At 40.4% G+C, this 23,408-nt stretch overlaps 1 protein-coding gene and 1 long non-coding RNA gene across 2 annotated transcripts in view; both read left to right on the plus strand.

Moving 5' to 3' along the window:
• LOC109474784 overlaps nucleotides 1-23,408 on the plus strand; it is a 36,275-nt gene that overhangs the window by 3,711 nt on the left and 9,156 nt on the right. Inside the window, exons 5-30 of the mRNA XM_019775146.1 lie at nucleotides 25-222; nucleotides 436-571; nucleotides 5,604-5,686; nucleotides 6,784-6,895; nucleotides 6,991-7,280; nucleotides 7,402-7,445; nucleotides 7,621-7,735; nucleotides 7,915-8,006; nucleotides 8,156-8,258; nucleotides 8,406-8,559; nucleotides 14,917-15,192; nucleotides 15,563-15,619; nucleotides 16,246-16,407; nucleotides 16,644-16,721; nucleotides 17,016-17,089; nucleotides 17,501-17,765; nucleotides 17,940-18,062; nucleotides 18,199-18,318; nucleotides 18,493-18,615; nucleotides 18,865-18,987; nucleotides 19,114-19,236; nucleotides 19,493-19,615; nucleotides 19,827-19,958; nucleotides 20,315-20,437; nucleotides 20,714-20,836; nucleotides 21,334-21,459. Of these exons, the coding sequence (XP_019630705.1) occupies nucleotides 25-222; nucleotides 436-571; nucleotides 5,604-5,686; nucleotides 6,784-6,895; nucleotides 6,991-7,280; nucleotides 7,402-7,445; nucleotides 7,621-7,735; nucleotides 7,915-8,006; nucleotides 8,156-8,258; nucleotides 8,406-8,559; nucleotides 14,917-15,192; nucleotides 15,563-15,619; nucleotides 16,246-16,407; nucleotides 16,644-16,721; nucleotides 17,016-17,089; nucleotides 17,501-17,765; nucleotides 17,940-18,062; nucleotides 18,199-18,318; nucleotides 18,493-18,615; nucleotides 18,865-18,987; nucleotides 19,114-19,236; nucleotides 19,493-19,615; nucleotides 19,827-19,958; nucleotides 20,315-20,437; nucleotides 20,714-20,836; nucleotides 21,334-21,459 (3,478 nt within the window). The remainder of the gene's footprint in view (nucleotides 1-24; nucleotides 223-435; nucleotides 572-5,603; nucleotides 5,687-6,783; nucleotides 6,896-6,990; nucleotides 7,281-7,401; nucleotides 7,446-7,620; nucleotides 7,736-7,914; nucleotides 8,007-8,155; nucleotides 8,259-8,405; nucleotides 8,560-14,916; nucleotides 15,193-15,562; nucleotides 15,620-16,245; nucleotides 16,408-16,643; nucleotides 16,722-17,015; nucleotides 17,090-17,500; nucleotides 17,766-17,939; nucleotides 18,063-18,198; nucleotides 18,319-18,492; nucleotides 18,616-18,864; nucleotides 18,988-19,113; nucleotides 19,237-19,492; nucleotides 19,616-19,826; nucleotides 19,959-20,314; nucleotides 20,438-20,713; nucleotides 20,837-21,333; nucleotides 21,460-23,408) is intronic.
• On the plus strand, nucleotides 616-3,173 carry LOC109474960. The gene is made up of 3 exons (XR_002140508.1): nucleotides 616-1,120; nucleotides 1,356-1,483; nucleotides 3,064-3,173. It is a non-coding gene; the product is annotated as an uncharacterized LOC109474960 (long non-coding RNA).

Genomic DNA, 23,408 nt, shown 5'->3' on the forward strand with positions numbered 1-23,408 from the left:
TGCGAGCCTTCCTCAAGTATTCAGGGCGTTTGCGAAACAATCACCGGGTACAACACAACATCATTCCCCAACTCCTTTGGCCATCTGTCTGCACAGCAGATGATAAACTCACGAGAGTACTTCCTCTTCGGATCCGTCCTAAACAACATTTCAAGTTGCTATCCAGACGTCTATACAGCCTTTTGTCGGATGTTTTTGCCTCAGTGTGACAATGGCACGCAGGTAGGAGAATAAATTTGACTGTTACACATAGAAATAGTGAATCTTTTGTCTAGTCAACTCTTTTCGTAACTTGTATCCATTCCATAGCAATGTGCATGTTATACTCCTGCATTATATCATTCATAAATTGATGTCAGTGTTAAGTATATATAGGCATTACTCAAAATTACAGGAGGTAATTGTGATTCATTTATTACTTCTTCTCGACTGCAGATACAGCTGTGCAGAAGTTCCTGTGAGGAAATGAACGCAAGATGCTCACCGGTTGGGTTGAGTTTACCATTTTCATGCAACGTATTTCCCGACCAGATGGACAATCCAACCTGCTCTCTGATCACACAGGCAACAGGTATGTAGAACCGTGTCTTTGTTAACAATCGGAGAATACTGCAGCTGAATGTTCAACGTAGATCTTGAAAATATATGATTTGACAGAATCATCTTGCAATTCATCAAACGACATTTCAATTCACTTCACGTACTGTGATGTTACATTTTATTTACTAACTCTCCTTTTGCTTGTAGCTTTATAAGAAGGAACGGATATTCAACAGCAGTGATACTTTCCCTGCTAATTCCATGCAAAATTGATGATATAGTATCCATATTGCATGCATACTGTAGTATCTGGTATGGCTCGCGAAGCTTCAGTCACCTGTATTTTCTTCATATGTTCCTTTACTTAAGGATGCGAACCAATCCGGTACAGCCGTTGTATGGGTCTGTCGTACTCCCAAACATCCTTCCCGAACATCGTCGGGTGGCCGAATCAAGGTGTTGCTCTCCAACTCGCCCCGTCCGTGATCCCGTCATACGATCCAATCAGTAACTGTCATCCGGACTTGAATCTCTTCATGTGTTCGATTTTGTTTCCGCGGTGTACATCTGAAGGACAAATGTGAGTAACTTGGACAGTTTTATGCAGCAATATCTACCACATTATCATGGAAGTTCATCTGTGTTGGCAGTAATCATCTACATATACATCTATAGGTTACTGAACAATGCCCTCATGGGGCTTAACGTGTGTTGCTAAACTTTATTCAAAAGGGTACACAAGGATTATATTTGTAGATACTGTGATCGTCAAACATTTGACCATAAAGCATTGCTAAAATCGTTCTATTTTACAGACTTCCATGCCGCTTGTTCTGCAATGAGATTAACGCTACATGCGGGGAACGAGCTCAGGCCTCCGGTGTTCAATGGGATGCTTCGATCTGTCTGCGTCTTCCTGACAACAACTGCTCTTCACCAAATGGTGAGTTGAACGAATGGCGTTCTAATAGGTATTTTATCATAGACACAATTACGACTTTCATATTGTTAATGTAGTATCTTTAGTCAGATATTCTATTTGTATATCAGTTGATGCACATATTTTACTGCTATCATGTATATTTAAAAGTCCAATAGGTTTTTGTAAGTCCCACTGTCTACCTGTAGGGAAAGGTACAACTTAGCGTATGTTTGCTGAAAAAAAAACGCTACATCACCTATTGGCTTTTGGAAACATATCAATTAAAATGCGCGTTGGGAAAGATTAAACACGTCGTATTGTCGCTGTATTGTTGTTGAATAAACGCTACCTTTCATATTGTTTTCGGGAACATATAAGCTAAAAGGGGAGGTTCTCCCCCCGTTCGCTTAACCCTAAACAGTACACCTGGGGTCCGCGCGGACCCCAGCACTATATATTATGTAATATCTTTTTTGTTTCTAAAGATTTTTTTCAGAAATTCTAACAAAGTTGTCTCTCAATACAGTGCAGAAAACTCCGTTTCTACCATTTATAAAAAAAATTATATCTGATTTTCTTTTGGGGTCCGCGCGGACCCCAGCCGGCTTTCGATCATAATGGATACACTGGCGTTCTTATACATTACCTTATTTCTGTTTTTATATGTTTTTATGCACTCATCGTATGTCTACCAAGTTTTCAGAGAATAGTGTAGTAATAAAATTAAATTTTAATAACTTTGGTGTAATAATGACGTCATATGACGTCAGAGCTAATAATATAGTCCGCCATATTGGATTTTGACCAATGACGTCATCAAATTAGCATATTCTATGCATATTAAATGATTTAACTTATATTTAATTATGTAAGATGTTATTAATGTTGGAAAAGAAGTGTAATTTTATATAAAACTCAGAAAATTTTTATGTTAAAACCAAAATTACTTCTATTTTCAAAAAAACTACCCGTTGCCATGGCAACACAAAAAACATCAACTTACTAGTACTAAACTAATATGAACTTTTTTCCAGAGACATTTTAGGAAAGGTCTCCAAATTTGATACTTCTAGCGCAAGCCGTTTAGCCGCTATCTGAGATCAAAGTTGGGCCTCAAAAGCCCCTTCAGTCTGAAATGGGTTTAAAAATCGGGTATTTCTTCTTGTCTTCTTTTCTTCACCAAAAAAAATAGAAAAGTTCAAAATGTATGATTTTTGTATGTAATGTGGACACAGAGGTTCCCACATCAGTTTGCAAAACAATTGAGCTGGTAGCATGTTGATAATTTCTAAAAATTAGCAAAAAACTGCTCTGGGGTCCGCGCGGACCCCAGGTGTACAGATTAATCAGTCCGGGAAGGTGTTCTGTTGAGGGTTAAAGCGTGCGTAGAGAAAGATTAAACGCGTCGTATATTTGTCGAATAAACGCTACCTTTCATAAAGTTTTTGTGAACAAGGCGAGCCTATGTTATACCTTTTTATATCAATCCTATATCCTGCCTTGCTGCAAATTATTCGCCATAGGGTGCCGCATAATTTCATCATTTATACGTAATGGTATCTGTTGTTCCAATAAAAACCAGATTACTTACCGCTCTGCAGCTACAATGACTTCCACGACAAAGTCAACAACAGCACCAACATCAAAGATGCCATCACAAACTAAATCTAAGACAACACAGTCACCATCAACAACTACAAAACCAACAACAGAAACGTCGACAACAGCAAAACCAACAACACAGTCAGCATCAACAAGAAAACCAACAACACAGTCGCCGTCAACAACAAAACCAACAACAAAGTCACCATCAACAACGAAACCAACAACACAGTCGCCATCAACAACGAAACCAACAACACAGTCACCATCAACAACGAAACCAACAACACAGACGCCATCAACAACGAAACCAACAACACAGTCGCCATCAACACAAAACAAACAACACAGACGCCATCAACAACGAAACCAACAACACAGTCGCCGTCAACAACGAAACCATCAACAAAGTCACCATCAACAACGAAACCAACAACACAGTCGCCGTCAACAACGAAACCAACAACACAGTCGCCATCAACAACAAAACCAACAACAGAGTCGCTATCAACAGCAAAACCAACAATAGAGTCGCCATCAACAACAAAACCAACAACAGAGTCGCCATCAACAACAATACCAACAACACAGTCACCATCAACAACGAAACCGAAAACACAGACGCCATCAACAACAAAACCAACAACCAGAGTCGCTATCAACAACAAACCAACAACACAGTCGCCATCAACAACAAAACCAACAACAGAGTCGCCATCAACAACAATACCAACAACACAGTCACCATCAACAACGAAACCAACAACACAGACGCCATCAACAACGAAACCAACAACACAGACGCCATCAACAACGAAACCAACAACACAGTCACCATCAACAACGAAACCAACAACACAGTACGCCATCAACAACGAAACCAACAACACAGACGCCATCAACAACAAAACCAACAACACAGACGCCGTCAACAACGAAACCAACAACACAGTCGCCATCAACACAAAACCATCAACAACAGAGTCGCTATCAACAACAAAACCAACAACAGAGTCGCCATCAACAACAAAACCAACAACAGAGTCGCCATCAACAACAATACCAACAACACGGTCACCATTAACTATAAAACCAACCACACAGGCGCCATCAACAACAATATCAACAGAGTCAGCATCAACAACAAAACAAACAACAAAGTCACCATCAACAACGAAACCAACAACACAGTCGCTATCAGCAAAAAAACCGACGACACTGTTAAAATCAACAACAAAACCAACAACTCAGTCACCATCAACAACAAAGCCAACAACACAGTCGCCATCAATACAAAAACCAACAACACAGTCGCTGTCAACAACAAAACCAATAACTACACGGTCGCCGTCAACAACAAAACCACTAACAACAACAAAATCAAGAACACAGTCACCATCAACAAAAAAGGAAACCACACAGTCACCGTCAACAACAAAACAAACAACAGAGTCACCGTCAACAACAAAACCAATAACACCCTCAACACGAAAATCAGCAACACAGTCGCCGTCAACAACAAAACCAACAACACAGTGGCCATTAACAACAAACTCAACAACACAGACGCCATTGACAACAAAACCAACAACTACACAGTCGCCGTCAAGAACAAAACTAACAACACAATCGCTGTCAACAACAAAATCAACAACACAGTGGCCATCAACAACAAAACCGACAACACAGTGGCCATTAACAACAAAACTAACATCACAGACGCCGTTAACAACAAAACCAACAACACAGTCGCCGTCAACAACAAAACCAACTACAAAGTCACCATCAACAACAAAGTCGTCAACAACAAACCCAACAACACAATCGTCATCAACAACAAAACCAACAACAACACAGTCGCCGTCAACTACAAAACCAACAACAAAGTCACCATTAACAACAAAACCAACAACACAGACGCCGTCAACGACAAAACCAACAACACAATTGCCATCAGCAAGAAAACCAACAACACAGTCGCCATCAACAACAAAACAATCAGCAACTACAGTCGCTATCAACACTAAAGCAAGCAACAGCACAGACGTCATTTACAGCAAACGCAACAACACAATCGCCCATAGTGAAGTCAGTTAAACAGTGTCCAAGCCAAATAAGGAGAGGCATCAACTGGCCTGCAACAGACCAGGGGACAGAGTCTATTCAATCCTGTGCAAATGGCACAATCGGCAAGCTTCATATTGCAATTTCCATACAATTACTGTATATCAAAATTGCCTGGTATTGCCTGGTATATTATATTGTTAGTTTACTTTTCGAACCAAATGTTAACTTAGAATATTGTTGCAGATGCCATCCATATAATCAAATCAACATGGACTTATAACGACAGCTCTGTCGTGTCGTGAATCATACGAAGCTTGTATCTCGTTTACCCTGACAAAGTTTGATGAGAAAATCTTTTATCAATTATCACGTTACTTTTTGGACATCGTCATAAATTATATTAGGTAGACGTTCTTTTTTCCTTTTTGTATCTATCAGAAATGTCTGACCAAACATATACTTCACGCCACAGCCCGATGGACATGCGGCAAAGCAGGTACCTGGAAGGGGGATCCCGACGTTAGTAACTGTATATCACCGTGGCTACAGAACATTGTAAGTGCGCCTGCTGTCTCAATGTCTAATGTCTAACTGAACACGCTTCGTGAAATATAACAAGACCTGTTACATTGTGTGTGTGTGTGTGTGTGTGTGTGTGTGTGTATGTGTGTGTGTGTGTGTGTGTGTGTGTGTGACGTGTGACGTATGTGTGTGTGTGTGAGAGGTGTGTGTGTGAGGTGTATGTATATACGTATGACGTGAGTGTGTGTGTGTGACGTGCAGGTGTGCCACGTGTGTGTGTGTCACGTGTGTTTGTCAAGTGTGTGTTTGTGTCACGAGTGTGTGCCACGTGTGTGTGTGTCACGTGTGTTTGTCAAGTGTGTGTTTGTGTCACGAGTGTGTGCCACGTGTGTGTGTCACGTATGTTTGTCAAGTGCGTCTTTGTGTCACGTGTGTGTGTGTGCACGTGCCTTAGGTTCGCACGGATTTTTACTTATCTTATTATGCATAAGTATGTCGTGTTTGTTGTCACACGAAAGTTTAATGTTTATTTCATTGAAGACTGCAGCAAGTGGACCTGCAGAAGGCATTCTTTCCAAGATAGCAGATCACCTAGAAAGTGAAGATCATATATACGGTGGAGATGTCATAAACACTATCGGACTACTGGGTTTGTTGGTAGAGAGACAGGGACAACAACTCAACAACATTTCTCGTGTGGAGGAGGCGAAAGATGTAGTAACCAACTTTTCCAATGTAGGTGCTCGGAGATTTCTCTTGTTTATATTGTTTATTACAGTCAGAAATGTATGAAATATATTGATGATGATGATATTGCATTTTTTCTTTTGTTGCCTAATGATGAAAAGTTTGATTTTAGACATATATCCGGTTAGGAACGCTTTGGAAGTTAAGTTTTTTTTACTACTTTTGTTCTCATAACAGTCGATGATGAGATCTGTGAATGCTCTTCTGCGAAACAATACTGTCACAAGAAATGCATGGTCTGACATCGCCCTGGTAAGTTTTTCCTTATCGCATTTGTTATTATTCATGGCTGAATACCATTATTGACGACTGTTTTCAGCATATGATGTTTACTAGTAACAGTTTAACTTTGTTAAACATATCCTTTGACATTCCATTTGTAGGGGGATAGGTCTGCTGTAGCCTCAGGCATCATGGAAAGCACAGACAAGACCGGTATTCTCTTCGCCAGGACGGTGCCCAACAAAACCCTCTTAATCGTCATGGACAACGTCGGTAAGTTGTAAAACATTGCTGTAGCAATGAAGACTAGAAACAAAAGAAAGCAACTCCCTGCATGATATTTCAATTTTTTTAAAATTCTATCATAGTGATGAACATTGGTACTACATCTGATGGAGTGTCTACGTTTCCGGTTCTAACAAACGTAAACGCTTCTTCCGGCTGGGAGAACGTGACAGACGGAATCACCCTCCCCAAATCACAACACCCTGTCGTATCTGTACTCTACAACACGTCTCTGGGAGAGTATCTTCGATCCAAATCGTCGGAGAGGACTGTCAACTCTCGGATTATCTCGGCAACACTGGTAAACCGAAACTCCTCAGATGACGCCAGGGTCGCAGGCAATGTGACCATAGTTCTGGAACACACGGAGAAGGTAACGCTACATTTAATAAGACTAACTGTATCAGATTATTGCAGTTTTACTGATAAACTTATTTGTTGGAATAGAGAAGTAACTTGAAATAAAAGTAGAAATATTCTAATTTTTTTTCCAGACTAGTAACATATCATCGTGTGTTTTCTGGAACATCACTGAAGGGTAAGCATTTTTTTTATATTTTACATAGATCTCATTGATTAAAATTCTTTGTACATTTGTTACACGTGCTAGCTTTTATTGTTTAAATCGATTTGTATCCGCGTGATTTATAATTGTGAATAGATCCATTACATTATTATTAATCTTTTGTTACATATTGCCTTTCCTCTCGCAGGGACTGGTCCGATAAGGGATGTACGAAAAAGAACACATCAGACACACAGCAGACAGTGTGCGTGTGTAACCATCTCACCAGCTTTGCCATTCTAGTGGATGTGACAGGTCAAGAGGTATAAGAGGCAACGTAAAATGTTTACAAGTGGGCTATATTGGAAGGCATTTTTCTTAGCAAATATACATTTCGATTCCCACTATTCATTAACCAATAGATTAAGATGTTTTGGTGACTTTTACATACAGTTTGACCCAACCATCAATATGCAATGCGTGATTCTGTTGACTCTTCCAGCATCCCTTCGCCCTGAGTGTGATCACCTACATCGGCTGTATCATCTCCATCGTGTGTCTCTTCTTCTGCATCTGCGTCTTTCTTGGATTTAGGTGACTACAGTTTTCACTCTATCAAACATTTTCAATTTCTCTAAGAAAATATATATGAGATGTGTTTAACATTACTTGTACATTACTATGAGGTACGGATGCAACAACTTAACATAGTCAGATCCATACCAGCCGCCATCTTGTTTCAGACGAGTCCGTTGCCCCCGAACCATCATCCATGCAAACTTGTGTATCTGCCTGCTGGTCGCTGAAGTGGTCTTCCTGGCTGCAGTCGACAAAACAGAAAATGAGGTACATGTACATCATAATAGTGTCCCTCTAACTGTTTGGTTTTGTATCGTTTTCACTTGTTTCTGAAAATATACACACCACTTTCTTGGTAGTTGTCTTCCTCAAACGCCGAAAGCAGCCTCGCTAATCAACCTATATACTTTATAGATCGCTTGTGACGCAATCGCGATACTCCTTCACTACCTGTTCCTGGCCGTGTTCACCTGGATGTGTGTGGAAGGAGTGGAGCTGTACGTCTTACTGGTCAAGGTCTTCAACTTAAAAATGAACAGGCTGATCTACTATCACCTGGCCGGATATGGTACTGCTTACGTTTTATGTTGCTTAATCCAAACTGTTAACGCTAACATTAACGTTAAATGTTCGGTTGTTGTAGATATACAAGGTTTGCATCAAAATGCACATTACATTGATATGAATCTTTATTGCATGTTCTTGCCCAGATGGGCTAAATGCACATACGTGACCAAATGTGGCCGAGAGGATAAAAACATTGCATACTGGGACGCTATATTCTAATGCTAAGTGCTAGGAGTCAACACTTCTGCTATTTTCATCTAATCCAAAGACTGAGTCATGTAAAAGTACAATGGTTTTGTACAATATATATACTTTACTTACTGTACTTCACATTACTGTGTCATTTCTCTACCACAAGCGCACTGATAGGGGTGAAACTAAATGCCTATGATGTTACCTCGCTCCTCACCTTGTAATGTGTTTTTCTGAAGGAATCCCTGCAATAGTGACCACTATCTCAGCTGCCGTCAACTATGGGCTGAACCTGGAAGGATATGGACGATGGTATGACACGCCGCCGGACATGGAGAAGCGGAAATAGTAATGCGCCCATTGCTTTTTCATCATCTACTATTATAGTCATTCAAAAGAAATACATTTACAAACGACATGTATACATTCATGTTCTGCTACTTAATTAGTGCTGGAAGTCATCTGACATTTTCAATCACTTTTTAAAGCAATGTACCATAATATATGGTCTAATTGAGTTTGTCTTACTGTCTACAAACAAAACGTAAAAAAAACCCTTTTGCCCATCATATCTTTGTATGATTCATAATTTCCTACTGGAAAGTGGAATTTCACTTTAATTTACAATTTCTGTTTTGTCCTTTCCCAGCTGCTGGCTGTCCGTTCAGACTTACTACATCTGGAGCTTCGTGGGTCCCATGCTTCTAGTCATCCTGGTAATTCCTATCTAAGCTTTTATTTTTCATAATCAATATTGTGATGAAATATAAATAAGCAATATTTCACTATTATGATTACTTGCTTTGTATTTATATTCGATTCTTTACAGTACCTGTATAGAACACTTGTTACCTTCGCCAAGAATTGGAGAAGGTTATGTTTTCGTGTCCGTGTGTCTGTCTGTGTGTCTGTGTGTCTGTGTGTCAACAGCATAACTCGAGAAAGCTTAGATGGATTATCTTGATATTTGGTAGGTGGGTAGGTCTTGATGAGAGCTCGAACTGATTAGATTTTGGGCCCCCTGGCGGCTTGTTATGGTACTGCAGCTGAACTTCCGGTTTTGATATCTCATGATCCAGACATGCTAGGGTGACGAAATTTGCATGGTAGGTAGCTCTCGTGCTGGGGAAGAAGTGACGTGCGTTTGGGCCCCCTAGCTGCTTGCTCTGGAACTGCAGGGGCGTTAGTTGAAAAATGTTTAAAGGCTGATAACTCAAGAACCGGTGGATGGATCGTCATGATTTTTGGCATGTAGGTAGCTGAAGTGATGCTTGACATAATGATATTACAATTATGCAAATATTAATGAGGAAAGTCTATTAATCAGCTGCATTCCATGATAGGACTATTCAAGCATGTGTCATACGCAATTGAGAACGGCAGAAATACAGGCAGATATCAATTATGCAAATTAGGACTTAATTTGCATAATTAATGAGAAAATGTCATAGTGGTAACTGCCTGGAATTTCATACTTGGGATATTTGAAAGTTATGTAAAGGTGAACATAATTAAACATAACTTATTCAAATAAGGACCTCATTTGCATAATTTATGAGGAAATACTATAATGGCATTCTTTGATAAGATAAGACTGTCTTCTGGTGTAGAATATGATCTACAGATATAATTGATGCAATATAGGATCCTATTTGCACAATCAGGGGAATTAATCTATAATTTCTTAGCCATAAAGGCTAACCTCATTTGGCGAAGGTATGAGATCGTGGAACTCTAGTTTTATATCATATTTGCAGATAAACCTGGGGTTCCTGGTTATGACGCTGACGATGATTTACAAACAGAGGCTACACGAGAAACCCGGCAAAAAGGGATCAAAGTTCAAGTACGTAAAACGCAGTTGTTTCTATGTAGGAGTGAAACGAAGTGGTGATGAACTGTGTGATATAAAATTGTGATGCTGCCTTAAGTATGCGTGGGAAATCTGGAGAAAATTAGCATTTTCTTCTCAAGCAAAGAATACAGTTGATTTTTTTCACAATCCTCAGTTTATAGCCCCACTTTTAATTGCTATTCGCGTCAGTCCATATAAATGGCAGTATTGATCTATGCCTAACAGTTTCCTTGTTTTTTGGTCGATTTATGATGTTTTCCTATTCCGGTATCCTACCCAGTACAAAAAGGCAATATTTATGTACGCTACTCACGACATTCTATGACATACATGTATTTGCACATGCAGAACACACGCTCAAGCACAGGTTCCATTGTAACATGGAGACACCATATTATCTTTCCAGGTCTTGGGTCCGTGTGTCCTTCACCCTGGTGTGTATTTTGGGTCTCACCTGGATGTTCGGTGTGCTGTACGTCAGCAGGGAGGCCATCGTGTTTGCCTACTTCTTCACCATCATCAACTCCCTCCAAGTATGTGTTGTGATCTAACGATCTAGTAATACTTCTGTTGATGTAATTAAAATACAACACTGGTTTTGATCATGTCTAAAGCTTGTTCCTGAGTTTCTTTTTGAAGCTAAGGATACATTTATACGCAAACCGTTTAATGCGTTTTACAAGCTAATAGTTTTTATATGGGAATTATCCAGAGTAAGACTCCAGGGATAATTGGACCCGTCTAAGCTGAACTTTTCCTGTAATTTCAGGGCCTCTTCATTTTCATATTCCACTGCCTGCTGAACGAACAGGTAGGTACCTTGTCTGTCATTTTCTTTTCAGGAAATAGCTAATATAAAACATCTGGGTCTGTAGCTGAAATGGAACTGTGGTGTATGTTAGATACAGATAGGGCGGGAAAGTGGAAAATTTGCCTTTTCCTGCGGTGAGGCTTTGGTGGTGTACATTCTGTAATCGGGTTTTATCTAAAAACATTGTTACCCAAGCTTAAGATTGAAATAAAGATAAAGCGCTCTGACCTGTCGCGTCTGATGCTATCACTTTACACCCATCAGGTACAAGACGAGATGAGGCGCTGCTTTGGGAGATGCTGTCCAAAGGAGAAGAAAGGACGGAAAGTGCCCAGGAAAGCCAGAGGGTCAAGTACTCAGGAGGTAAAGAGACAGAAAAAAAATCGACATCTCCCACACTGCTTTGCGGTTACCCATATTGTTTTGAATTTACTCGAAATGCCTTGCGGTTAGAAACACTGAAAAACAGGCAAGATAAAAGAAATACATTGTTCTCTTGGAATAATACAGAGATAACTTTAAATGCAGCTTCGACCAATTACGAATATAAAACAATAGTCAATTTTACATTTCACAGGTGGAGATCAGAGGCTCATAACATTGTCTAAACAGTCTTTATTCCAATATCTTACTCCTACAGACTTGGCTTGGCGATTTCAAAGAACCAAAGGAAAGCCTAAGCCTGAGCACTACAAGGGATACGACGACGAGCAACATTTTATTGGGCAGCGCAGGTTTTCACAACATCGCGGATGAGGTTTTGAAGGAAAATTCCTCCTACAGCACTAATTACAAGGGAACAGTAGACAACCGACTATACGACGATTGGGCTAGCCTGAGTTATGGTCAGAAGCGAAGAAAATCTAAGGTTGCGCCTGACATACTACCATAATGTCTACTATGGCGTTTAAACAAATGGAGCAGTGGCATAGAAAGGGAAACGAAAATTACACGTAGAACACTAGATTAAAATATACTTTAGCAAGTAACATACAATACAAAAGTAATGCTTATATATAACTCTAATGTAATGTAATGTGATGCTAATTCATATATGTATGAGTTATTACTATTATTCGTATTACAATGAACGAGCTAAACTCATGTATGACTAGTTTTCATTGCATTTTATGAAATCGTTTATCATTGGAAGAAGTATAGCATTAGTACACAATTCACGATGCCCTACATATCTTGTATAGACAAGAACAATATTGTGTGTTCAGTACGTAATTATAAAGCTTAATTCAACATTATAAAGTCTAACAATAAACAGTGCGTTACCTTCAACCGTGTGTCATCGAGTTCTTATGTCATGTATTGTATAAACTAATATGAAAATGTCCTTAGTAATGTACTACTATCATCTATACTAATCACATTTGGACATGTATGGTATATACTGAGAAATCAAAGCCATGGACTGGTTTGATGTTTTGCATACCAATTCATACAAGAATTTTTCCAAGCCCAGATTTTTCATTAATTATTCAAGTATTCTTAAATAAAAACGACCGAAAAATAAGGTTTGGTCCATTGATATGTGCAGGTAAAAATGTCAGAAAATAGCTACCAATTCCCTACATGATATCCAGTTGCTTGAGTAACTGTTCTTTGTGTCAACTAAGTCTATTCTGATACCAATATGACCTTCACTTAAGGTCACAGGTCACTCATTAACAACGTTCAGTGAACACCTAAATATAGACAGTACCAATCAGGACAGGGTGTTGTACTATACACATTACCTTCTATAGATAACCTCTATGAACTGTATCTTTCGTGACATACACTTTAATTGGACAATATTGAACAATATTGAAAAAGGAGTGATGGTCTCTTCTGCAAATTCGAACAATGAACTACATGGGGAGTACCGTTTTCACACGACGTGGCATTCAGTCATGTACCGGAGTGTTTACGACGAATAGATTCTCCTGTTGTAGCAACCAAATAATAGAAACACCTGGCGAACAGTTAACATCTGGCTGTAACTTTGAACGGTAAAGGTTCACACGACACAGCGGTCATTTATGTATCAAGTACAGATAATTGACTCTCTTGTTGCGGCAAGAATTGTAGCATGGGGCATCTGGTCCGACTGGTAGGACAGACGTCACCATGACGTGTGCTGCTCACAAGATAGCTGGAGGTGTAGCCATTCCAGGTGAACAATGAGACGGCTCACAAAAACACACAGTTGTAGATAAGACTATAAGTACTTCCTCTGACGTGCAGAATAGAAATAGCTCCCAGTGTTTTCTGTGGGAACTCCGGATGATGCAGAGAATCTAAAGGAGACAGTGGACTGGGTGGATTTTGGAAGATTTACGATCTAAAAGCCCCCTGGATCAAGTGGGATAATGGCAGTGCACCCTTGGCTCGCCACGTCTGTAGCAGTTGTGTGCCTGTACTTAAGACTCGAGGCACACGCACAAAGTAAGCTCAGATTTATCATGTTATTGTTAGTCAAAATTGTAATGACTATACTATCTTTAGGGAATATGCTGTTGATTTAACCGACATTTGAAGACGGAATCTAGCCATGGCAGTGTAGCCTATTTGGCTCTGTTTAAGTTCGCCAACCTGCCTGCGGTTGCCAATTGACAGGGGCAGAGGAGGGGACAAAGAAAACATGTATGAACAAACTTTACTTTCAGGGGTAACTAAAACATTGAAGGATTGTTGGATACACATACACTGGATACCCATACGCTTGCTTGTAAGCCGAAATACCCAAGCAGCGTCAACACACAAAGTGTGAAACCTGATCTACAATTGCGAGAGGCAAAATTTCAGTTCAGACGTATTTTTTCTTGCCTACGTACATCGTGTTGAAAAGTACAGGTTGGGTACATGGGTTTTACCTTTTACTGTAATGTTTGATGCCTCACGTCCGATTTAGACGTGTTGAGATTTATATGTAGTGTAAAAGAATCCCGACATGGCACCTCTTGTACCCTGATACTTCTTCCTACCCAAGGTCATTTCCGGGTGATTTTGTCAGGAACTAGCCAAGTGAACCACTAATAGACGATACTTCAAGCAAAGTGATGTTTACTTTCGCAATGTTCATAAAACATTCTATTGAAAATACGTATCTTGTTGAGGTTTTTACACTAACAGCATTGCATAACTATACGGATTCGCCACGATTTGACGGGAATGGTAATGCACTAATTGCATATAGATGCCCTGCCATGAAATTGGCCCTTTGCACCTGCCAATTTGAGATGGGAATTTTGTGATATATGTTCTGAATCCCTTCTCATCTTCAAGAGTTAAAACTCTTTAAAAAAACTCAACAAATACAGGCTTTCTCGTTTTGTAATCTCCCAGATTGTCGTCACATCCGTTTATGGACAAATTACCTTCTATTACCCGCCTGACAAAGATACATTTCTAAGTATCATCCCTAGTAGTTACGGCCGTCTTTCTCTTTTCACATGCTCACCTCGAGCGAAAAGAGGGAGGCGGGCTAACATTACATTTTCTTCTAGCTTGTGCCAGCTGGACAGAATGGCTGGACGGTGACGATCCAGTGGGCACTGGAGACTGGGAGCTCCTCGCGGACCTTCAGAGAGAATACCCTGGACGGATCTGTGCCAACACCACGGGTATCCAGGCCCGTGTCCGAGGCTCACACGTGGAGGCGTTCGAGACAGAAGAGACGTTTGTGGTGCTGAACGCGCGGGAGGGGTTCGGCTGTAGAAACGACATGCAGAGCGACTGTCTGTGCCAGGATTATGAAGTTCGGTTTTGCTGCACAGAGTCTGGTATGTAGATTTCACTTGGTTTGAGCCGACCTAAGGTTCCAAGTGATGATGATGTATATCGAAAATACCGAATAATTCTTAGGAGCTTCCCTGACCCTATGGCTATAAATCGCAATACAACTAGATAGTGCCTGGACATTTTAACATATAAATTTGTGTTTATTATCTGACATCAGACATTGAATAATGACAAATTTGAATTTCCAAGAACCTGTATCAAGAAATATGGCTCTCTAGTCTCTACCTGGTTTTCAACTTTGAACTGAAAATATTGTACTGCCCTAAAAAGATTAAAATTACCAATCCTGTTTTTGCTAACAATTGGCTGACAATTTTTGATCTGGTTTACAAACTATTTGATATCACCTAGATGCCTCGTCCAGTGACACCGCTCTGCAAAGTCAAGACACAACACAAGTTCCGACCGGTAAGTCAATAATAATGAGAACACACAAATTTTTGTTATATTTTCAACATTATTCCTGTACATGTAGAACTGTAATCAAATTAGAGATGGTACTTAGTGAACCGTAAGATATAAGGCTGTCAGACAAGATTTCTTTCAAAATGGCGCCTTCCCAAAGTGAACCATGACTTGTTACGTGACAGGTTCTGTCGCAATCATATTTTGTCATATATGCGATGTTCAAGATGGCTGTGAATGTATTTCGAAACATAGGTGATATTGGGGATATCGATGATTCGAAGACCGTCTTGAATCATATATTTCATGTAAAAATGAAAACACATATTGTAAAATATCATGGTCTAACTGTTTTCGTAGGTGTATGTAATGATTTATGGGTCAATTGTTAATTTTTTTGCACTGAAATACTAGAGGTTTTCACGTAATCCTGAAGTAACAGACTTTGATATAAAATTGTTACATACATACTCACTTTTTAACCCCGCTGTTATGACATGTAGCAGCTACAATATCCCTTATAGTGACTATTTTCATATCACTAGTAAAAATTGTTGATAATCTAAATACTTTCTCTGTACGGTACATTAAAATAAACCAATGATGAAATTTCTATCTTTATTGTGTAGATCGCTATAAGTACAGTGGCCCCTGGGTTGAATTCAACAACAGCTCGTACATCTTCTCTGGGAACACGAGGGTACCGTGGGACCACGCCAGCCTAACTTGTCAAGACCTGTTCGCGAATCTGGTCAGCATACAGTCACAGGAAGAACAGAACTTCATTAACGGTGAGTGTAAGAACCAATCACGAGCCCTTCTTGGTTGATTCAATTATATTCAATACGTGCTTGGGTTAAAAGAAATTTGCTTCGGTTGAGATTAATTGAGATCACATTTACTTTTTGCCGGAGCATACTATTATACATATAACTTCAATTCTCCTAACACATAATTGTAAGACAGTTGCGTCTGTATATTTCCTGTCTCAAGACTTTAGAAACTTACTTTTCTTATGGTACTACAGACTTCATCGTGCGTACAACAAGCCTGGGGGCAGAGAACTGTACCTCCGGACAGATCAACACAATGTACTGTGATCCAGGTACGTCTAGATATGGGAATCAAACATTGCTTTTAGGTTTCAGACATGATTGCAGACTTTATCAGTCCATAAACAGTATACGTCAGGGATAATGCCTCCAGGGAGAGTAATATCCTAGTTAGTGAACCTGAGAAAAAAGTCTATAGCTAGGATATTGTGAAGCTTGTTTTGATCAATATAGTTTACAGCACAAAATAGAACCCTAAACTTGGTTACTGAAACAACCCATACCCAATTGAAAGTAGTATCATAAGTAGTACAAACTTGATTTAAGCTCAACTATTTTTCATGCAGATGAAAATATAACCATTGGGCTGTTATGCAGAGGAGATCTAACATCGTGTTCTTGGAGTGACGGATCGAGTTTGGTAATATAACGTTCTTATAGCCTCTGTAACGTACTTGCAAATGCAGAACGTCTTTTCTAGAGCTTTGCCAGGCGCTTTCAATTCAAGTAAATAGAGGAGTTGAAAGACATACCTAACACTATAAGAAGACAAATAAATAAGACACAAGTAGAGTTACATACTCGGACTAGTAGTTTGCAGACATTCTAATATAGATCGATCCTGTATATACCCTTCCCACCTCCGTCAACAAGTAGAAATTGTTGGAAGGACACGGAGCCACACTCTCATCGGTTGAATCGCTTATTGCCATACTCTCATTGGTTGTCTTGCTAATTGCCATGCTATCATTGGTTGAATCATAGCCAATTGTGAGGAACAGTCCGGATTGGTCCGGATTGCTCGTGATGCCTGTCACACCTGTTTTGCCAGATGTACGAGAACTGGGAAGAACAGCCCAACCCACATGGAGACAACAGATGTGGCACACTGAACATGACCGACGGAAAGTGGAAGATTTCTTCGTGCAGCCGCCCCAGGCCGTTCATCTGTGAAAGAGTATCGGCAGTTGTCAACATCTCCGCCTCGCCCTTCGATGGATGTGGAGTCCATTCGTCTTGCATTGGAAGTGAAATCGAAGGGTTGTACGGGTGTAGATGCCACAGTGGTTACGGCAGTGATGGTTTCTCTTGCCAAGGTTCGTGTGAACTATAGTATGTATACGATCACTGCTTTGTTAAGTCAACTCTCAAAATTATGTCGGGTACTTCGGTGCCTTCATAGCTCTTCTCAAGAACATCACACTGTAACCGCAACTTAGTAAAATTCTAACTTCTTGTGCATGCAATGTTTTGTTTTGTTGTTGTTGCGGATATTGATGAGTGCAGTGACGGTACACATAACTGTCACCCAAACGCCAAGTGCCTCAACACTGCAGGCTCCTTTTCGTGTAAATGCAAACCTGGATTCACAGGAAACGGTACCTCGTGCTCAGGTATATATCTAGTACATTATTAAGATGTTCTTTCTGCACGTTGCATGGAAATCAACAGGTTCTGAGGTTAAAACAGAATCATTGACAGTACCCTCGATTGTTTTTCAAGGTCGTAACTTGTGTTGTGTTGCTTCAGATGTGGATGAATGTGTAGCAACGGCACCTTGCGACCCGATGGCGAACTGCACCAACACGGTCGGTTCCTTTCTCTGTCAGTGTAGGACCGGATATACGGGGAACGGCACGTCTTGTACAGGTATGTAACAGTTGATGAAATGCTCATGACGATGACAAATAAAAATATCTTTGGCGTGAAATATAAACATTGCTTCTTGTTTTCGATGATCTTAACGTATTGAGGTTAGATTTAGCATCAAATTTAAATACCACATACAACGTCAGAAATATAATTTACATGAGGTGATTACAGATATTGACGAATGTACCACGAGTGCGCACAACTGCCATCAGAATGCGGATTGCACCAACTCTGACGGGTCCTTCGCCTGTGCTTGTAACACTGGATACACTGGGAACGGGTTGTGGTGCGAAGGTTAGTACAGTGAGTGAAAAACCGGTCGACGAGGACAGCCATCATTGTGAGCTAGTGACAGGCTAGGTTGCATTATAAAGTAATACAATTTACCCTGATGACTAGGCTTCAGTCTTGCAACTTGGAGTAGGATAGCGTTCTATTTTCTACTTTTATTCAATGCCCTCCAAAACGTACATTAATTTGTAGATGCAGACTCTAGATTTCTAGATGTTCACGATTTCTTGTCGTCTTTGGTACATCACACAGACATCAACGAATGTGACAGGGATACAGCCGGCTGCCACCCGAACGCCACTTGCACCAACATCCATGGGTCTTTCTCCTGTGTTTGTGACACAGGTTACAGTGGGAACGGTAGCTTCTGCACAGGTGAGTCAGTAGATTGCAGGTATCTAATACTATTATCACGTATTGTTCACAAAAATTGGTTCTTTGACACTACATGCAATCTTTATGTACTAGTTTGGCAATACCGGTGTTTCTGCCTTTCTACAGATGTAGACGAGTGTACCCAAGGAATTGCCATGTGTGATCCCAACGCCACCTGTACCAACACTGCAGGGTCCTACATGTGCGAATGCATCGACGGATTTACAGGAAACGGTTCATATTGTACAGGTATGTTAGTAGTAGTTCAGGTATGTTAGTAGTAGTTCAGGTATGTTAGTAGTAGTTCAGGTATGTTACTAGTAGTTCAAGTATGTCGCCAGGGGTTACCTTTTAAAGGCTACCTGTGCCTAATTGTTTATTCAAGATGTTTGCTACCTAAATTCCGTAACATCAGGCACAGTATCTATTGACATATTCATTTTCTTCACCCAGATATGTTCCGTAACTTTGGAGTTTTATTTGTTGGTCTTTTTTTCTGTTACAGATATTGATGAGTGCAAAGATGCTTCAAACAACTGTCATTCTGACGCAACGTGCACCAACAGTGAAGGGTCGTTCTACTGCGAATGTAATGTTGGGTACACCGGGAATGGCACCTCTTGTTTTGGTAAGTGGACAACTCTATATGTGATAAACTGACTATGTCGACATGCAGTTAAACTCTGGAATACACGACAAATGAATGCATCTAACACCGTACTCAAGAGAGTAAAAACACAATTTCACAGCGTCGTAGAATCAGTAACAACTGACATTGACAAGGCATTGTAAGTCAAAACCTTTAATATGCAACTTCTTCGACTTATGTCATGTTACAGATATAAACGAATGTAGTGTAGAAACGACCAGTAAACATACCTGCGCTGAAGATGCCACCTGCACAAACACAGACGGGTCGTTCTTCTGTTTGTGCAACCTTGGATACACAGGGGACGGCACATCGTGTACGGGTAGGTAAAATTGCAACAAATAACTCAATTAATAACTTAATTAGTAGACCTAAATATATTCATATATTCCTTAATGGGAGTGCTTAGCTAACAGACAATTCGTATCTTGGTGATTATTTATCAGATGTAACAAATTTCATATTCTGATATGTTTAACTCAAATGCCCTAATAAAAGACCGTGAGTAAATGTCATTGTTCAAACAATAGTATGACAATGCGAAACAATGGATTGTAAATTTTATGATTCTTCTTCTTATGTTCTTAATTCTACAGTATAGCTATTGAGTTAGTCATGTGGTCGTAGCGCCCGCCCTCTAGCGCTATCAATTTGAACTGCAAATCTCATTTATCTCAGATGTCGACGAATGTGCCAGAGATACAACTGTCTGCCATTCAAACGCTATCTGCACCAACACCGATGGGTCTTACACCTGTACATGTGGTACTGGATATCATGGAAACGGTACACACTGCACCGGTAAGGAAGTCCTCTGGACATCGTTTGCCTTCTTTGATTTGGAATGGGGTTTTGCTGTAACTGAACACAAGCGCTGAAGTATTTCATACTGAATATCATCATGCGTTTTCTGTACGATTACAGCTGGAACTACATGTGAAACATCGTCCTGTTCCTCTTGCAGTTATTGAAGTACTATTATAGAGATCATATAAAACATTTTCCGTATGATTCTGTATAATTTCAATCATGCAGCAACAGTGGTAAGTTAGAGTGTGTAATGGTACGTTATTTCAGATATTGAGGAGTGCGACACCGGTGCTGACAACTGCCATCCTAACGCCGCGTGCGTCAACACTGCCGGGTCCTTCTCATGCTCCTGCAACAGCGGGTATACAGGGAACGGCACGTCGTGCACAGGTCAGTTAACGTTCAGGATATGCCGTATGCAATCAATATAGTTTAACTAATCACATGCTTGGACCCACCAGACATGTCAGATTAAACAATTGCAACATTTCCAAGAGATTGCACAGCAATTGTAGCAGGTAAAATGTATGGCAGATAATATTTAAATGAAACCTGTTGTCATCAAGTACAGTATGAGCATCCTTACTTGATACTTTAAATAACGCTTAGGATTAGATGTGCAATGGCTGGATGTGATCAAATGTTTGCTACAATAGAAAATGCGTTCCCTGTCTTCGTTATATGTGCCTGCGATGCGCGTGTGTGCTACGCCAAGGGTGGTTATATATACCACCGGCCTTGCAAATACAGCTACATTTTACATAATTATGCCAATTCCAATGTACCTACTGACGATGACGGAGGGACCACGCTTGCATTCGTAAATATGTTTTTGCATGAAATGTCATTATTGTACAACTCTGACGTTTTCTTAATATTTATCACAGATGTTGATGAATGTGCATCAGAGCCTGAAAACAACTGCGATCAAAACGCCGTCTGCAGTAATACTGACGGATCCTTCCTGTGTTTGTGCGATGTCGGATACGCAGGCAATGGTACACTTTGCGCAGGTAAATATTCTCTAGTCTAATATCCTCCTAATATACCTATTTGTAGAAAGACACACTGCAATCAGCAAAAGCAGTTTCTACAATATATGACAAATATTGCATTCCATCCTTGTATCATATAGCACATAGATCTAACAGACTTCTCCGATGATTGACATGATTTCAGATATAGACGAATGCACCACGAATGTCCACAACTGCCACCCTAACGCTACCTGCATCAACACTAGAGGGTCCTTTACCTGCCAGTGCAACACTGGGTACCGGGGAAACGGCACGTTTTGTACAGGTCAGTTTGATGAAGAAGGAAGGATCGGTAGCAACGGTTCTTTCTTTAAAATTTGCTATAAGCTGATTCTTGATATTCACTGCTTGATTGTATACGAGACCATTATATCATGTATTAACTCTGTTGCTCGACAATGAAGGGTACGTATAGAAGCTTTTATCACCTTTAAACAGCAATTCTAGTAATCTAGTCTACTAAACAACAGACAGTGTAGTGTGGGATGAGACAATATGTTACTTGTACAGTCTTTGGTGCATTTTTGATAACTTTGATTGATTGATTTATTAATTAATTGATTGGTTGTCTGGGACAATTAGAAAATATTTATTGTTAATTGACTTTCAGACATTGATGAATGCTCTGACGATTTACGAAGCTGCCATCCGAACTCGGCCTGTACGAACACGGACGGGTCGTTCTCCTGCACCTGTAATCCTGGTTATGTTGGAAACGGCGCGACTTGCACAGGTAACTACCTTAGACTACATACCTTTGGCCAGTTAAACCATGTTAAATTTCCCAGAGTGTTTCACAATGCACAGATGAGGGTCTGAATATGTATTGTAAGTGATATTTGGTATCATTTGCAACTATAGCTATTCCTAGTTATAAGTATTCCTATTAAAATTTTAGGAGGAAAGTGTATGTTAACGGTGTGAAAGTCATCATCAGGTCGGGCGAATTGCCCGGACCAAGTCCACTCTTTCTCGCCATGCCGCTCTGTCCGCCATTAACTGCCCTAGGTGTTCGGCCCTCACCCCAGCATCTTCGGCAAGTTGATCAATGAAGGTACGATGGGGTCGCCCTGCGCTGGAGTGTCCATGGGTTGGTGCCCAGAGTAACAGCTCACTGGCGAGCTCGTCTTTGTGTCTGTAGCAGTGTCCAGCAAATCTGGCCCTCCTCTCCCGCATGGTGGCTGACACAGATGGTAGAGTCCCATACAGTTCTGCCTTGGTCGGATGATTTTTCCAGCATTTGTTGAGCACTGCACGTAACATACGTGTGTACGTTCCGTCAAGTTTGTTCTCAAGTTTCCTTGTCAGTGTCCACGTTGATGAGCCATACAGAAGCACAGATTCCACCACCGCCCTGAAGAAATTCCTTTTAATGTTGTCTGACAATGTGGATTTCCATATTGTCCTTAGGTCGTTAAGTGCCCCCCAAGCTTTTGCTATGCGAATGCAGACGTCCTTCTCAGTGGAAGAAATGTCACCTCCCAAATAGGTGAAATGTTCCACCTCATTGAGATAGGTTCCATTCAGGGACTGAATCTTGCCATGTTGGTTAAAGCAGATATATTCAGTCTCTTTGGCATTGACATACAGTCCTATCCCGGATGCAGCCTCTTCCAGTGCATGTAGTAGGATTTCCACATCTGCGACTCTGTTTGCAAGAAGCGCAAGGTCATCTGCATAGTCAGTATCTGTGATCCTCTTGGCAGGGTGCCTTCTACTCCTAGCTCGCTCCAAAGTGAAACCGAGCTTGTTGTGTGGGTCGACAGAGGTACGCAGAATATAATCTAATGCAATGATGAAGAGAAATGGCGCAAGGGTGTCCCCTTGTAGCACTCCAGCATGAATGTTGAAAAAGTATGTGTCCCCGTCAGGTGATCGAACCATGGATCTTGTGTCCTTGTAGAGCATCATCACAGCGTCTACTT

Source organism: Branchiostoma belcheri, unplaced genomic scaffold, assembly GCF_001625305.1.
Source record: "Branchiostoma belcheri isolate BF01 breed outbred unplaced genomic scaffold, Haploidv18h27 scaffold32, whole genome shotgun sequence".
In the NCBI taxonomy this organism is placed as follows: domain Eukaryota; kingdom Metazoa; phylum Chordata; class Leptocardii; order Amphioxiformes; family Branchiostomatidae; genus Branchiostoma; species Branchiostoma belcheri.